The 16853-nt window shown below is 39.5% G+C and overlaps 3 protein-coding genes across 3 annotated transcripts; 1 reads left to right on the forward strand and 2 right to left on the reverse strand.

The window, feature by feature from the left end:
• Positions 1–1688: 1688 nt before the first annotated feature.
• Positions 1689–3515, forward strand: LOC131325988 (uncharacterized). The gene is made up of 2 exons (XM_058358523.1): positions 1689–3030; positions 3259–3515. Exons 1-2 carry the CDS (start codon positions 2211–2213, stop codon positions 3276–3278), a joined length of 840 nt encoding a protein of 279 aa, XP_058214506.1. The 5' UTR covers positions 1689–2210; the 3' UTR covers positions 3279–3515.
• Positions 3516–5413: 1898 nt separating this feature from the next.
• Positions 5414–7457, reverse strand: LOC131325983 (F-box/kelch-repeat protein At3g23880-like). Its single transcript, XM_058358516.1, has 2 exons — positions 5945–7457; positions 5414–5777 (listed from the first exon to the last, which is right to left on the reverse strand). Exon 1 carries the CDS (start codon positions 7246–7248, stop codon positions 5950–5952), a length of 1299 nt encoding a protein of 432 aa, XP_058214499.1. The 5' UTR covers positions 7249–7457; the 3' UTR covers positions 5414–5777; positions 5945–5949.
• A 2041-nt stretch (positions 7458–9498) lies between these two features.
• On the reverse strand, positions 9499–11141 carry LOC131325984 (F-box/kelch-repeat protein At3g23880-like). Its single transcript, XM_058358518.1, has one exon. The coding sequence runs from the start codon at positions 11026–11028 to the stop codon at positions 9784–9786; it is 1245 nt and encodes a 414-aa protein (XP_058214501.1). The 5' UTR covers positions 11029–11141; the 3' UTR covers positions 9499–9783.
• Positions 11142–16853: the final 5712 nt, after the last annotated feature.

Consider the following 16853-nt stretch of genomic DNA (forward strand, 5'->3'; position numbering starts at 1 on the left):
GTACTTCTAGCTACGTCACTGACCACAGTGAAGTCTGTGATATCAACTTTAAATTGGTAAGTCCAAGAACTTTGGTCTTCATTCAACACCCACACATCAAAGCATCTGGAATCAGAATAAAACACCACAGCAAGTTTATCCTTCAATTCTGCAATTTGCAAGTTAATTTCATCCCAGGTCTCGACCAAGCATGGTGGCGGTAATCCTATTTTTCTGAACACCTCATCACCCATGTCAAAGGACACAACAATCGCTTCACCAGTTGGGATTACACATGCCAGCCGATAGCAAACTCCTTTCAAGACAGTTGAAGCAGAAGATTCAACAATTCGCACATGGCTACCAAACCCCCCAAAATCATTCATCTCCTTAAAGAACACCAAAACCTTATCGTCACCGATTTCTGCCCAAGTATCAGTACTCATCACGTACAAATCAGCTCGGATATTGTCTCTCGTGGTAGGAGTAGAATAAACCATAACCCTAATCAACTTGTAATCATTCGCACTGGGATGAAAACCAAACTAACCTGCTTAACATTCGGATAACCATTGTAATCTGGATCATCCCAACCAGCTTTTGCAAACTGATTTGAATCGCAAGAGGGATTTCACTGGCAATCTTGAGAGGATTTCAATCGCTATCTCGAACGGCAGATGGATTGTCACCCTTGCTACGGTGGATTGGCTGCCCTCCATAGCTTCTCTTCCTCTTCTCGGCTTCTACGGAGTTTTCCTCTACCTTTCCTCGGCATTTTAGAAAGACGTCAACCCACTGATTAGAACCAGGGAAAATGGGGAAAGGAAAGGAAAATAAAAAAAATTCGTCAATGGAGAAGGGGAAATAAACTCCGAAGGAAACTATATTAATTTGAACAAACTTGAAGGAACGAACATAAACTTCTCCGCCGCTCAAACTCGAATAGTTTGGTTCGTTTATCTGCGGTACTCTCAAATACATACCCCATAAAAACACCAGACAATGACATGGCCGAAAATAAGGTGGACTCGTTTTATTTTAATTTATCTTTGTTTTTTTAGCTCTAATACTTGTGTCGCTTAACTTTTTACCACTTTTTAAAAGATGTCTTTATTACAAAAAAATAGTGTTCGCTAATTTTACGTTAAATTTTTATGAATTATTAATTCGTCTTAATGAGAAGAATTGAAAAAAAAAAATTCCCAAATATGTTTCGAAATATCCAATTTTAAGAAAAAAAAGTCAACTTTTTTTACCTTTTTTTTTTGTGCTAAAAGTGATTATTTTTCAAAATATTTGAATAAAAGTCATAATTTTTTAATTTTCTGATTAGATATGAGACAAATCGAAAAAACTCAAAAAGTGAGACACGAAAAACTAACAATTGCAAAAAAATTTTGAATAAGGCAAAACAAAAAAATTCAAAAATCTACACCTGGTTTGGTTCCTATCTCATCTCGTCTCACCTCATCTCATTTTCCTTTGTAAATGTTTCTCAATATATTTTTTTCTCTATCTCTTTCCATTTATTCTCACTCATTACATCAAAAATAACTTTAAAAAATAGGAACCAAACAAGGTGTAGTCTTTAGTGGAACAACACCTAAAAAAGCCTTGTGCGACGCAGACGAGTAGGCGTACCCGTTTTAAATGGGCTACATCATTGGTCGAAGCCCAAGTCCATAGGTAGACCCGGTCCACATTAGAAGAGAAGCCGACAAGAAGAAGAAGAGAAGCCATGGAGGAGGGCAGCCAATCCACAGGAGCAAGGGCGACGTTCCATCTACCGTTGGAGATAACCATTGAAATCCTCTCAAGATTGCCAGTGAAATCCCTCTTGCGATTCAAATCCGTTTGCAAAGACTGGTATGATCTGATCAAAACCCCTGATTTCATTTCCAAGCATTTCCAAACCCAGTCCACTCTCAGCTCCACCTCTCTTCTCGTAACCACGTACAATCGCGTAAACGAAAACTACGCCATGTCTTTAGTTTTCAACGATGGGTTTCGTAGCGACGGCCCTATCAATCTCGATTTCCCATTTATGAATAGGAGGAGGACTACTCTTTGCAGGTGGTGGGAGAAACCTATGAAAAATTACCTCTCTATTGGGGGTATCTGTAATGGTTTGGTTTGCATAAGTTTATCTCCCTTTGGATATCCCTTGATTCTGTGCAACCCCGCCACCAGACAGTTTCGGGAAATTCGGCATTCCGAACGGCAATATTTGGATGATCCGGATTACTATGGTTATGCAGACATTAAGCGGATTAGTTATGGGTTTGGCTACCATCCCAGTGCTAATGATTTTGAAGTTGGTTAGGATTGTGCTTTATTCTAGATCAATGGAGGAGGAGGACGCCTTTGTCCAAGCTGATCTTTATGTGATGAGGACTGATACTTGGAGAGAAATCGATGCCGATAAGGTTTCGGTGTTCCTTGGGGAGACGAATAATAGCTACGTGCAAATTGGTGGATCTTGTGCTTCAGCGGTTTTGAATGGAGTTTTCTATTGGCCAGCGTGTGTAATGCCAACTAATGAAGTGATTGTTGTGTCTTTTGACATGGGTGATGAGGTGTTCAGAAGAATAAGTACACCAGTGTGTTTGGATGAGACTTGGGACGAAATTAACTGGCGAATAACGGAATTGAAGTATAAACTTGCTCTTGTTATTCATCCCGATGACAGACGCTTTGATGTGTGGGTGTTGAATGAAGACCAGGGTTCTTGGACGAACCAATTTAAAATGGGATCTTTTCCAAGGATTCCACCGTATGTGGGATGTGGGGAAAATGGTGAAATCACAGTGGTGGGAGGTATGAAAAATGGTGAATTGGTAGTGACGGACCATAAAGTATCTAGTGATTTAAAGCTCTTTTTGTATGATCTGAAGGCCCGGGAAACTACTGATCTTTATTTTGGCCGGGTTCCGTATCCTTCTGATATTTACTTGTATACGGGGACCCTGCTTCCAATCATGGAAACCAATGAAGCCATGCTCAACAAGAAGAACCAAAAAAGGAAGCATTGCATTTGTGGAACTGACTCAGGTGTGAGCTCATGTTCTGAACGCTTTCCCTATTCATGCTTATTTTAGTTGTGGTAGCTTAACTATGCCTCATAGCAGTGTCTTTTCAAGACTTGCGATCAGACTAGTGGGATGTGCTGAATATGGTGAAAGACGCTAAAAAGTTGTGCAATTCAAGTCTCTTGTTGGGTCGTCCCGAGAGCCAAGACACTAAGAATCTTCATTTTGCCATTTTGAATTCTTTATACAGCAAGATTTTACCAGTCATGACATTGAAGTCAAGCACAACAATGAGCTCGTGAACAAGAAGAGAGAAGGGAAAACGTAGCAGTGAATTCATGTACAAGACTCCTGTGTCACTTGCGGCCGTGAATCTTGCACATGCTTGTTTAAGGAGCATAGTTTTTGTCTCCCTCTTCTTTCTTTTTTTTTAATTTTTTTTTTTAATTATTGAAGCAGCATATGCCTCAAAGTGTCCCGTTACAAGCCTAAACTAGTTCTTTGTGTAGTTCAATAAGCAACTAATAACTAATTTGTCTCAGTTGAGTATGAAGTTGGTTTATGAATGGATGGAGATTTTGAATTTTTCCATGTAATGTAGCATCTGCTTCAATGACTCTTGACTGTTGCACATTTTTTCTTATACGCTAAATGTGTTTCCTTGTTTCATCTCTCGATCTTCTGCCAGAAGGTCATCTTATTCTCGATCTTCTCCAGCTAAAACATAAATGCGTTGGCCACTTGTTCATGAACTGTTCATTTTGTTATTGTTATGCCATTTAAAACTGCCACATTTGTTTCGCAGAGGGAACAATCATTACTTTTTGTTAATGTATTCCGAGTGAGAGAACATAATCTGCAGTTACCAATTAGTTCTCTGTGTTTATTTTTGTTGTTTTTCTGGTCAATAGGAGCGGATGGGAGAAGGAAAAGTTGTGAAACACAGCGTAAGCCTCGATCTTGGCATCACACTTTCTAAGGGAGTGTTTTAACCACTCGACCAATCCCTACTTGTCAGTTAGCAATTAGCTTAGACGCAATTAATCACACAATTAGCGAAGAGAACAGAAAAATTGGCAAATCATTGCCATTCACCCCCAGTTTGGATTGTTGCGTCGATCACTTGCTTTCTGCAACGACTTCTGTAATACCAAATGAGCCAGTCGTAGAGGTTGTCTATGAGCGTTTTTGGCAAAGTGTGAAACTTCTAAGCAAGTGTGGCTCGAACAAGTCTAAAAGTTAGGCTCCAATTTGTTCCTTGAGCAGAACAAGCCAAGGTGAAACAAATTTTTAATGATTCGGGGACTTTTTACAGAAGATTCAAAGATGGAATCCACTGTCAAGTTCATTCAAACTATTGTTCTCATCATTCTCAACTTGAAAATGGAAAAACAGCATGTTTCAGTTCTGTTTTAAAGCGCAGAGTGGATCAACTGTTGGAAAGCGGGAATGAATCAACGAGGTGCTTGTTCCGATCTTTTATCATCTCCTCAGAGAAAATCTAGTTGCAGCAGATGGAAGTGTTTCTTTTGGGAATCAATAGTGTAAGTAATGTCACAACAGAGGTGAACCAAAGACAGCTACCAAAAAAAAAAGAGAGTCGGACTAAGCTTCACTGCCATTTTGGAGGAAAAACTGGACGGCACAGTCCAGGTGCATGGACACCACTGCTGTCCCTCTGTAATAACCAGATCCGTTTATGTAAGACTTAATGGGCAAACAATTACTGCAAATTATTACTTTAATCGGATATCAACAAGTGCTTGATCAAGAAACACTTGTCTTGGTTCAAAAGTTAGTACCAAAATTCCGAACCAATAATTGGATGTCTGGATAAGAAACTTGCCGATGTCAGATTAAAGTCATAGTTTACATGGATGGTTTGCACTTTAAATCTAACAAAATGAAGAGCTCCAAGGCACCATCAAAGAGGGCTGTTCGGTCCAGTTTTTTTCCAAACAGCAAAGAAACCGAGTCCAGAAAAGTATAGCAAAGAAACTGAATCCAGAAAAGTGTAGCAAAGAAATAGAAGGTACAAGAAAAGAAAATCAAAAGCATTGTAGTGGTCATGATCATGATGATCTTGGTGTAGTAAATTCAGTAGAAACGAATTGGTCAAATAACCAAAACAATTAAGAAAATCTTGGTGAATAAACAGATGAAACAACCCAACACAATTATGCTACAAAGAACAAATGCAAAGCAATGTGCCTGCACAAAATCAGGGTTACCCAAAACTCACTCACATGAAACATAGGCTTCTGAATGCAGCAATCAACAGTCATTGGAACAGAAACGATAACACAGGAAAAACATTAGAGTTATCCATCCGTTAGTAAGTCAACTTAAATAATCAATTGAATGAAACAAGGAAAAAACGAAAAAACTAATTTCAGGCACATGAATGGTACGCTAATTATAGTATTAAAAAGTACCAAAAGATCAATATATAGTCAAGTTAATGCAGCTTCAACCCAACACAAAAACAAAAACTATGCTCCTTAGATAACCGTAAGTAGAGTAAGCTTTCACAGATGCAATGACAAGAAGTCATTGTGTTGGTTGACAACATTTTCGTGACAGGAAGTATAGTCTCCGTGTATAAATAATGGCGTATAGGTACCCAAACTGAGCAAAACAAGATTCTTGGTGTATTGGCTCTCGGGATGATCCAAAAAGAGGTTTCACTTGCCAGATTCTTTTAGTGTCTTTCACCATAAAGTGCTTCCCACCGATCTAATCGTATCTTTTTCTCCGTCAACACTGGGCCTGCAATACGTGCAAAATTCCAACCTTTGATTACTTCCAGGATCTCCCACTTCATTCTAAACCCGTACATCAAAGCTTCCAAAAGAGTATATACTATGAGGCATAGTTTGCCTACCACAACAAACATAAGCGTGAACAGTGAAAGCATTCAAAACATGAGTTCACACCTGAGTCAGTTACACAAATTCAATGCTTCGGTGGTTTGCATGACTGGAAGCAGGGTCTCCGTATACAAGTAAATAGCAGATCCATACGGAACCCAACCAAAATAAAGATCCGTTCTTTTGCAGGTCTCTAGATCATATGAAAAGAGCTTTAAGTCACCACTTCCACTATGGTCTATCACTACGAATTCACCATTGTTCGCACATCCTACCACTCTGATTTCACCATTCTCCCCATATCTCACATAACGTGAAATCCTTGGAAAAGATCCAACTTTGAATTGGTTAGTCCATGATTTCTGGTCTTCATTCAACACCCAGACATCAAGGCATCTTTCATTCGAATGAATAACCAGAGCAAGTTTATCCTTAAGTTCTGTAAATTGCCAGATTTTTTGATACGTCAGTTTTGTAAATCGCCAGATTGTTTCATTAAAACCCCTACCCAAAAACACCGGTGTTCTTATTTTCCTAAACACCTCATCGCCCATGTTGAAGGACATAACAATCACTTCATCAGAGGGGATTACAAATGCAGGCCAATAGAAAACTCCATTTATGACTGCTGAAGCAGAAGATTCACCAATTTGCACGTAGCTAGTAAACCGCCCAAAATTATTCATCTCCCCAAAAAAGACCGAGACCTTATCGACATGGATTTCTCTCCACGTATCAGTACTCATCACGTACAGATCAGCTTCGATAACGGGTTCCCCGGCGTAACTAAAATAAAGCACAATCCTTATCAACTTGTAATCATTAGCACTGGGATGGAAGCCAAACCCAAAACTGACCCGCTTAACCGTTTCACCATAAACATTGAAATCCATCTCATCCGGCCATACCCATTTGGAATTTGGAATTTCCCGAAACTGTCCGGTGGAGGGATTACATAGAATCAAGGGATATAAATCGGGAGAGAAATGTATGCAAACTAAGCCATTACAGATACCCACAATATAGAAATAATTCATCCCAGTATACTTGTTAATCCTTCCATTCAGAAAAGGGGCAAAATCGAGATTGATAGGGCCGTTAATGAGCCCATCATTGAAAAGTAAAGACATTTGATGGGTTTCTGTTTCACGATTGTAACCGGTTACTAGGAGAGAGGTGCGATTGATAGTGGACTGGGTTTGGAGATGTTTGGCAACAAAATCATGGGTTTTGATCAGATCATACCAGTTTTTGCATACGGACTTGAATCGCAAGAGGGATTTCACTGGCAATCTGGAGAGGATTACAATGGTTATCTCAAACGGCAGATGGAACGTGGTCCTCGCTACAGTTGATTGGCTACTAGCCATAGCTGCTTCTTGTTCTTGTTCTTGTTCTTCTGATTCTTGGCCTGAAACCCAAATTAAACCCACAGAATTTAGCTCACTTTCTCACACAGATGCTCATTTCTTCCGAGTTGAGTAGAACCCTTGTTGAAGCTTCAACTTTGTTTGTCGGGCATGTAATGTGGGCCGGATCTTACCATGGATTGGGCTTCGACCCACTCCATCCTTTCCTCGTACCTCTACTTGAAATCCAAGGGGTTGAGAAAGATGTAGTCCACTTAAAATGGGTCCACCTCGTTTTCGCCCACATTTGATGTTTTTCGGGCCCACTATAATGAATATTTTTTTTTAGTTTTTCACCAAATGTTAGAGGTTAGTTGTTAATAGTTACAACGAGAGCCGAACACCTCATCAATGAAAATTCGAACTCTCCTTTAAGAGGGAGAAAAAGGAACCAACCACACTAGGTGGTGTTCTTCCAATGATTGAAATAGTTCATATTTTCAAAATTTGTGAAGCCATATGCTCCTGTAAAAAAATTAACTTGATCAGATATCAATAGCAACAATTCACATTTGTCTTTAAGCTTATTGAGCCGACTAGTAGGTTGTTTGAAATTTGTTTTCAAAATGTAACGAGCTTAACAAACACATGTATGAGTTTGACTCATTTATTTCTAGAAATGGCTTCGAACGGATTTTTAACGAACCGCGAATAACCAGCTTACATAAAAGCCAAAAAAAAAAAAAAAAAAAAAAAAATTTAACCAAACGGCAAGATTCCTTAGATTTTTATCTTCGGATTTTGTTGCTATTTTCACAGTTTTGGCTTTCGTTTTCGTACAAGTAAATTCTGATGATAAGTACTACTTTTTTTGTTTTTTGTTTTCAAAAGTTCTTAGACTGAGTGGACTAGGGAAGGAAGAAGAAGAAAAGCTGCCCGGGCAATGGAGGATGATTGCCCCGATTCTTGGTCGTACTGCGTCCCTTGAATGATAAGAAAAATCACTTGATGCTGCGTGTGCCAAGAATGAAAACTACTAGGCAGGTGATGATCCACGCAAGTTGCATCCCGGTGATATTGACCCAACCCCCATAATCGAAACCAGCATGTCCGGACACTGTGGATATGGATGGGGATGAGAAAGAAATGCTCCAACAAGCACAAGCCCGGCTAGCCAATACCAGAGGGTAGAAGGCCAAAAGGAAAGCCAGGAGGAAGCAACTTGAAGAGGCCAGAAGGGCTTGCTTCACTGCAGAAAAGGAGAGAACTCAAGGCTGCTGGTATTCATACTTGCCTTATGACATTCTAATGATAGTCAATCAGTGGTACAACCGAAGTTTCCCATCACCGTCGGAAATCTGGAAGGTGAAAGAAGGGTTGATGCAGAAGCACGGCTAAGAAAGCGAGATATTGCAGGGAACGCCGGGACTACCATCAGATATAATGCAAGCTCAAATGCTTATCGATCCTCTTGAAAAAGTTAGAAAGCGGCCAAACCTGAATATTCCTGCACCCCAAATTGGGGACCGGGATTTGGAAGCAATTGCAAAGTTGATTTATGCACGAGGCGATCGGTTTTGAGTCTCAAAGATTGCAAGACGGGTTATCTCTACACCCGTTTAGTTCTAGAAAATGTCCGGGCTTTGTGTTTATGTACATTGAGTCTATCTATGCATGCAAGGTGAATCGAGCCTTAAGGGAAGCTGAACAACATTTGGCTAGGTACTGTTAGAGCTCCTAGGCAGCCTGTTTCTCAGGGGAATGCCCCGTAGTGGTTGTCGGTTTTCTTTCTGATCAATGAAATTATTTACCTGAAAAATAAAACATTTGGCTATGTAATCTTTTGTGTTGATGCTATTGTCCACCTCGAAAAAAAACATAAAAAGAAAAAAAGAAAGCAAAGAAACATTCTGAAGAGAAAGGCAAGGAGGCGAAAGTATATATAGCTCGATGGCTAAGGCACGCTGTGAACTCGATGGTTGAGGCGCATGATTTACTTAGAAGGGTACACTTTCACATTTCTATGATTCCTAGTTTCTATAAGAAATGCAGTGATCCTTTGTCTTTTGTTAGCCACCAAGGCTACAGAATTTGCAATTTAGCATTAACAAAAACCATCACCAAGAACTGATGATCGTGAAGCCGTAGTTACAAATACAACTACAATTCCATGACAAACAAAGAGAAAAGAAGACCTGCACATTCATACTCCAAAAAATAGCAATGGGTGCACCAACACCAAAACATTAGCCTCACCCGATGATACATCAATTGGAAGTTAAAAGCATAGGCTCCAAAATATAACAGTCAACATTGTATACATCAAGTGTCGAACATATATTACATATTCAAAAGAAAATACTTTCAGGCTCAAACATGGAACACTGAATCTTAGTTACAAAAGGGTTCTCAATATTAGTTTCCAAAAGAGACTACTTTGAGCATAACTAAGAAACCGCAACCAAAATAACCATGAACAGAGAAAGCATTCAAAACAGCAACTCACAAGTCACACCTGAGTTGCTTCCGCAAATTAAGTGCTTTCCTATTCCTGTCCTACTTGTTGAGTGCGATTTCATTGGCTTGCATAACTGGAAGTAGAGTCCCCGCATACAAATAAACAAAAGATAGAAACCAAACCGGACCACAATAAAGATCCATTGTTTCCCGGGTCTTTGTATCATATGAAAAGAGCTTTAGCTCACCAGTATATTTATGCTCGGTCACTAACAATTCACCATTTTTCCCACCTCCCACCGCTGTAATATGACCATCTACCTCGTATCCCATATCACTTGCAATCCTCGGAAAAGGCCCGACTTTAATTTGGTTGGTCCAACAACTCTCGTTTTCATTCAACACCCACACATCGAAGCCGCTTTCATCATGAGATATAACCAGGGCAATTTTATCATCTAATTCTGTAAATTGCCAGTTATATAGATTCCCCCTCTCATGCAAACACTCTGGTGTTCTTATTCTGCTGAACACCTCAGTACCCATGTCAAAGGACATAACAACCACTTGATCAGTTGGGACTACACGTGCAGGCCAATAGAAAACTCCATTCAAGGCTGTAGCAGAAGATCCACCGATTTGCACGATGCTATCATACTCCCCCCCTTCATTCATCTCCCCCAAGAACAACGACAACTTACGAAAATCAATTTCTGTCCAAGTATCGGTGCTCATAATATACAGATCAGCTCGGATATTGTATTTGCTGGTAGGAGTAGAATAAAGCCCAATCCTAATCAACTTGTAATCATTAGCACTGGGATGGAAGCCAAACCCAAAACTAACCTGGCCACCATAAGAATTCTCATCGTTCCATTCGGAATTCGGAATCTCCCGAAACTTTCTGGTGGAGGGATTGCATAGAAACAAACGATATCCAAAGCAAGATAGACTTACGCAAACCAAACCATTACATATACCCGCAATAACAAGATAATTCTCCCCACCATACCCAGAAGTGCGACGATAATCCCTTATATCCAGAAATGGGAAATCGAGATTGATAGGGCCGTTGTTAAACCCATCGTTGTAGATCAATGAGATTTCCTGGTTTTCGGTTACAAGATTTAAAGAAGTTTCTAGGAGAGGGGTGTGATGGCGAGTGGAATGGGTTAGAAGATGTTTGGAAATGAAATGAGGGGTTTTGATGAGATCATACCAGGTTTTGCATACGGACTTGAATCGCAAGAGGGATTTCACTGGCAACCTCGATAGGATTTCAATCGTCATCTCAAACGGCAGTTTGAACGCGGTCGTTCCCACAATTGATTGGCTACCCTCCATAGCTGGCTTCTTCGAGTCTTCTACTGATGACCCAGTTTTCTCTATTTTCCTTTGGGCTGAGTAGAAGTAGAACACTAGAACCCTCGACCAAGCTTCAATTTTATTTTTTCGGGCATCATTTATTTTGGGCCGGATCTACCCCACGTTTATTTGTCAAGAAATTATGCCTTGTTTTTTATGGTATTTTGAAGAGAAAAAAAATAACTCAAAAAACACTATTATTTCTACTCTCAATTGTTACTCTTATTTCTATCTCTATCTCTAATTATTACCCTAATTTCTCTCTTTATCTCTAATTATTATAATAATTTCTCTCTCAATTCATTACCCATATCTCTAATCATTGCTCTAATTTCTCTCTCCACTCATTATCCAAAAACCAAACTAAAAAACTTTCAAGACATCATCCAATCAAAGGCTAAAGGAAAATAATATTTCCTGAAAAAACTGTAGTGAGGTGAAGTAAATAAAAGGAAAGTTATTTTTGGGCGAGAAAACACTTTAGTATTTTGGGCCGGATCTAACCCACGTTACTACTTTGTTTGGTTTTGAGTTTTGAAAATTATTTTTGATATAATGAGTGATAATTATTTTCGAGTTGAGTAGAACCCTTGTCTGTAAAGTAAATGTAAAGTAAATGAAAGGAAAATGTATTTTCTTTTATACGTTCACTTGATAATAAAGATTTGCGGCGCGCATTTGCCATACTAGTTTAAGAACCAGACTCTTTTGCCTGGGCGTACCCAGTGCACGACTTTTTGGTATATTAATTTGTGCGTACGTTCTCATTTTTTCTTCTTCGGTCGATGGGATGAGAAAAATTTAGATGCAATGATAATTTGTGACGCTCCGTGTACATAAAGTGGGATTTGCATAAATACTACATGTAAGTCCCATCCCATGTTACGAATAACTAGTATCTATTATTTTTTTCTCCCCAATAGGATGGTATGGGAGAAGTGGAAGTTGCAAATCAAAACACAAGTATTTTTTTGAAATTAAATGTGATATATTGTAAAAGAATGATCTGTCTCGTAAAACGGAAAATAAATATACTTAAAAAAGAATAGGTGTTCCATTTTCTTTTAAAACATTCTTTTTTAAAAATAATGTAATTTCAAGCTAAAAAATCATGTGTTGCAAATAATTTTTCTTCCAATATGGATCTTGTTTGATAGATCTCATTGAAATATTTTAAACGGTACAAAAAAATGAAAAATTATTTTTCATTTTCGTTATATTTGAGTTTAAAATTATATTTTTTTTAAAAAAAAGGTTTAGAAAGAAAGCGGAACGGGAACCTTAGCAGAATGGGGTAATCAACAGCACAACTCCTGAATCTTAATTAGCAGTTAGCTTAAATGCACTTAATTGTACTCCTAGCAAATAGAACGATAAAGTTAGCAAATTACGACATTGACTCCCTGTTTGAATTGTGTGGTTGCAGAGGATGCCTGTAGTCATAGTTGCAATTTCAAATGTGGAAACTTCATGCATCTCGAAATGTCCCAAATGTTATCAAATGATAACATATTTCACTTTCAAGTAATGTGAGACTATATTTTTCTTAAAATTTCCCCTCACATTCCAATGCATTCAATTTCAGATAATTGTGTCGAATAGATTGCGATCTAGCATTGCACGCTTTTATTTTAACAAGATTAATGCATTTCAAAATTATATTGTATCAAAGGGAATGCGATCAACGCGATTTTTATTCCTGTCGATGTTCTTGGCAAGATCTAAAATATGAATAGTTCCACAAATGGCTCTAACTTGGACCATTGAAGGGTACCCAGAAAAGGTCTACAAATGGCTCAAACTTAGACCGAGGAGGGTGTAACCAGACGGGAGCTCAATTCAGGGCTGTAAACGAACCGAGCAGCTCGCGAGCTCGGCTAGACTCGTTTAGTAAACAAGTCGAGCTCGAGCTTGAAGTTTCGGCTCGTTTAATAAACAAGCTGAGCTTGAGCTCGAGTTTTCGGCTCGTTCAACAAAAGCTCGCCTCGTTAATGGAGGCTCGGCTCGATAAAAGAGACTCGTTCAATAAATGACTATGCTTGGCTCGTTAAAGCTCGTGCCGAGCTCGAGCTCTAGTTTTTGACTCGTTTAGTAAACGAATCGAGCTCGAGCTCGACAAAGTTCGGCTTGCCTCGCTTACAACCCTAGCTGATCAATCCGACAAATTTTCCAGTGTCTAAAATGCAGAATGAACAATAAAATGCTCCTTCTACCTGCATGGGAAAAACAGAGAGAACTGTTGATTGAGAAAACTCTGAGCAGGCGTTACATTTTGTTGCAAAATCTTGAGAAATCTTGGACGAAGGTTCCATTTGTGATTGCATTCCCCCAAAGACAAAAACTCATCTTGCTTCCAAGAGAAGCCAAGTGGAGCCAAGGTGATGTGCAAATCATTAATTTGTTCTGTAAACCAAATACGCGTAGAAACTTCTATATACCCAAAAACTAGCCCACAAATAAATCCTTTTTGGGCCACACACAAATTGTTATTGGGCAAACAAATGCCTTGTTTGGATGTTGTTTTGAAAATTTTTGAGTTTGATTTTTGGGTAATGATAGCGGAGTGAGAAATTAGGATAATGATTGGAGAAAAAGATAACGATTGGACAAATTGTTATTGGGCAAACAAATGCCTTGTTTGGATGATTCTAAGTTATGATCCAAACAAGGCAAAAGTATTAGGCCTCCACAAAACTTACATAAGAAGGGAAACCCAACACTTTGAGCATAATTAACCAACCTCAATCAAAATAACTATGAACAGAGAAAACATTCAATAAAGAGCAACTCACTAGTCACACATGAGTTGCTTCAGCAAATTAAGTGCTTTCCTATTCTTGTTCTACTTGTTGAGCACGATTTTATTGGCTTGCATGACTGAAAATAGAGTCCCCTCACACAAATAAACACAAGATAGATACGGAACCTGACCACAATAAAAATCTATAGTTTCCCGGGTCTTTGTATCATATGAAAAGAGTTTTAGCTCACCAGAATATTTATGCTCAGTCACTAACAATTCACCATTTTTCCCACCTCCCACCATTGTAATATGACTGTCTACCTTGTATCCCATATCACTTGCAATCCTCGGAAAAGGCCCAACTTCAATATGGTTAGTCCAACAACTCTTGTTTTCATCCAACACCCACACATCGAAGCCCCCTTCATTAGGAGAAACAAGCAGAGCAATTTTATCATGTAATTCTGTAAATTGCCAGTTAGTTAGATTCCCTTTCTTATGCAAACACTCTGTGTTGTTATTCTTCTGAACACCTCATCACCAATGTCGAAGGACATAACAACCACTTGATCAGTTGGGAGTACATGTGCAGGCCAATAGAAAACTCCATTCAAGGCTATAGCAGAAGATACACCGATTTGCACGATGCTATCATACAGCCCTCATTCATTCATCTCCTCCAAGAACAACAACATCTTATTAAAATCAATTTTCGTCCAAGTATCGGTGCTCATAACATACAGATCACCTCGGACATTGTATTCCCTGATAAAAGGACTAGAACAAAGCACAATCATAATGAAGCTAACCTGGATTGTTATTATCAAAGCCGTCCACACAAAAGCTTAATTCCTGTATCACTGGATTTTTGTCCAAGAAATGAAGCTGTCGTTTATGGCCTTTTACCAAATGCAGCATCCGGGAAGTGTGATGAATATCCCCTCTGAAACATGCTTTTATTCCCTCAAAGCCAAAGAGCCCACATCACACAAATAGATTTCGAAATGTATTCGTCATCAGGAGGAGCCAGATGGAACCAATCCTTTAACCACACATTGATAGCTACAGGAGAACCGGTTTCAAAATCAAGACGGAGGGAAGGCCCTTTCCACACATGGTTTGAAAATTCAGATTCAAACATCCGGTGTTCAATCGATACCGCAAGCACATCTATAGGCCCTTTCCACACATGGTTGGACTTCTTACAGAAGAACCGAAAATGGGATTAATCCGATGTCAGGTTCATTCAATCTTTCGTTCTCATCATTCTCAACTTGTAAAGGGAAAAACAGCCTGTTCTAATTCTGTATTTGAAGCACCGAGGGGATCAACGGAAGCAGAAATGACAATGACATTTGTTGTTGTTGGGTTTTGTCCATGTGATGTGATGTGAAAATGAAAACAGAGGGAATTTATTTAAGTGTATGGGAAATTGTTGGTGGAATTAATTGGCTTTGGGTGATGCATCTCAACAAGTCCCATGGAGCATTTTTGGAAGCCTCTCGGCAGATGAAGAGATGAAGAGGTCATGCCTATTTATTTGGTCTTCTTGTGCCGTGTGTAGAAAAGAGTGAAGAAGGCAGAGATTACAAAAGAAAAGTCAATACTTTGTTGTGTGGCTCTACATCTTCATGCTTGAAATATGTAAAGTGCATTGATTGCATGGGTTGGACTGTTGGAGCCTATATAATAGCATTGAGGGTGAGTTTTTAGGAAGGTTACGAGAGGAAGAGAAATTACAGTGTGTGCAAGTGTGAGAGCCGAGAGGGTTAAGAAAGGGGCTGTAACAGTGAAGAAAAGGAGTGTGGGAAAAATACCAAGTGAGGGTGTATTTGTATCTCACCATTGTACTCTTCATTGTTATAGTGGATTACTCTCTCTCTCCGTGGACGTACCTGAGTTTGGGGAACCACGTAATCTTGTGTCTCTTTTGTGTGTGATTGCTTTTCGTTACGCTTCCGTTGTGCGGGTGATCGGGTATTTTACCCAACAAAGTGGTATCAGAGCTACGGTATGGCGGGGAGAAGCACCGGGTTCGCGGTTGAGCTTTTCAATGGGCACAATGATTTTACTCTTTGGCAACAAAGGGTGAGGAATATTTTGGTGAGAGAAGGTTTGGTGAAGGCTCTCAAGCTAAAATCCGAAAAGCCAGAAGAAATGAAGGAAGATAAATGGGAAGAGATGAGAGAGCTTGCAAATAGCACCATCCAATTGTATCTCGGGAATAACACTCTCCGAGAAGTCATCAATGAAACGGATCCGGCGGAACTTTGGGCGAAGTTGGAGAGTAGGTACAAGTCCAAGTCTTTGACGAATAGGTTGTCGTTAAAGAAGCAATTGTATGCGTTAAGTATGTCCGAGGGAGGAAATATTAATGAGCACTTGGATGAGTTCAATCGGCTAATAACGGAGTTGGAAGCCATTGGCTCAAAGATTGAGGAAGAAGATAAGGCGATCATTTTGTTGGTTTCCTTGCCAATATCGTATGAGCATCTCCAAACTACATTGTTGTTTGGGAAAGACACTCTCGGACTTGATGAGGTTATTGCTACACTCCTATCCCATGAGTCGATGCGGAGGAAGGAGAGCGAGAGGATATCGGAGGATCGTGCCATGGTTGCATCTTCCGGTAGTCAAGCTAGAGGGCGGACGACCGAAAGGCAAAATGGGTCCAAGCCAAGGGGGCGTTCACACTCATGAGGTGGCGAGTCGCGGGCCGTTGACAAAAGGAAATGCTATTTTTGTAACGAAGAAGGCCATATATTGAAGTTTTGCCCAAAGCTCAAAGTGAAGATAGATGAAGAGAAGGAAAAATCCAAAGCGGTGGTTGTTGAGAGCTTTGCCGAAAATGAAGGTGATTTGCTTACGGTGACTTCCGAAGGTACGGCGCATTTTGATTGGGTTATGGATTCCGGTTGTTCTTTCCATTTGTGTTCAAATAGAAAATATTTTTATTCGTATGAGACTTGTGATGGAAGTACTGTTAGGATGGCAAACAACACGGTGAATAAAGTTGTTAGCATAGGAATGGTACGTTTTCGTATGGCCGATGGAAGAGTTG

This window comes from Rhododendron vialii, chromosome 5a (assembly GCF_030253575.1).
Source record: "Rhododendron vialii isolate Sample 1 chromosome 5a, ASM3025357v1".
NCBI lineage: Eukaryota > Viridiplantae > Streptophyta > Magnoliopsida > Ericales > Ericaceae > Rhododendron > Rhododendron vialii.

Bases quoted from the DNA above. Each gene is read 5' to 3' on its own strand.
- LOC131325988 (XM_058358523.1), top strand. From the start codon at position 2,211: ATGATCCGGATTACTATGGTTATGCAGACATTAAGCGGATTAGTTATG. The intron at 3,031-3,258 runs GTGTGAGCTCAT...TTCTTTATACAG, and splicing joins CATTTGTGGAACTGACTCAG to CAAGATTTTACCAGTCATGA.
- LOC131325983 (XM_058358516.1), bottom strand. From the start codon at position 7,248: ATGGCTAGTAGCCAATCAACTGTAGCGAGGACCACGTTCCATCTGCCG.
- LOC131325984 (XM_058358518.1), bottom strand. From the start codon at position 11,028: ATGGAGGGTAGCCAATCAATTGTGGGAACGACCGCGTTCAAACTGCCG.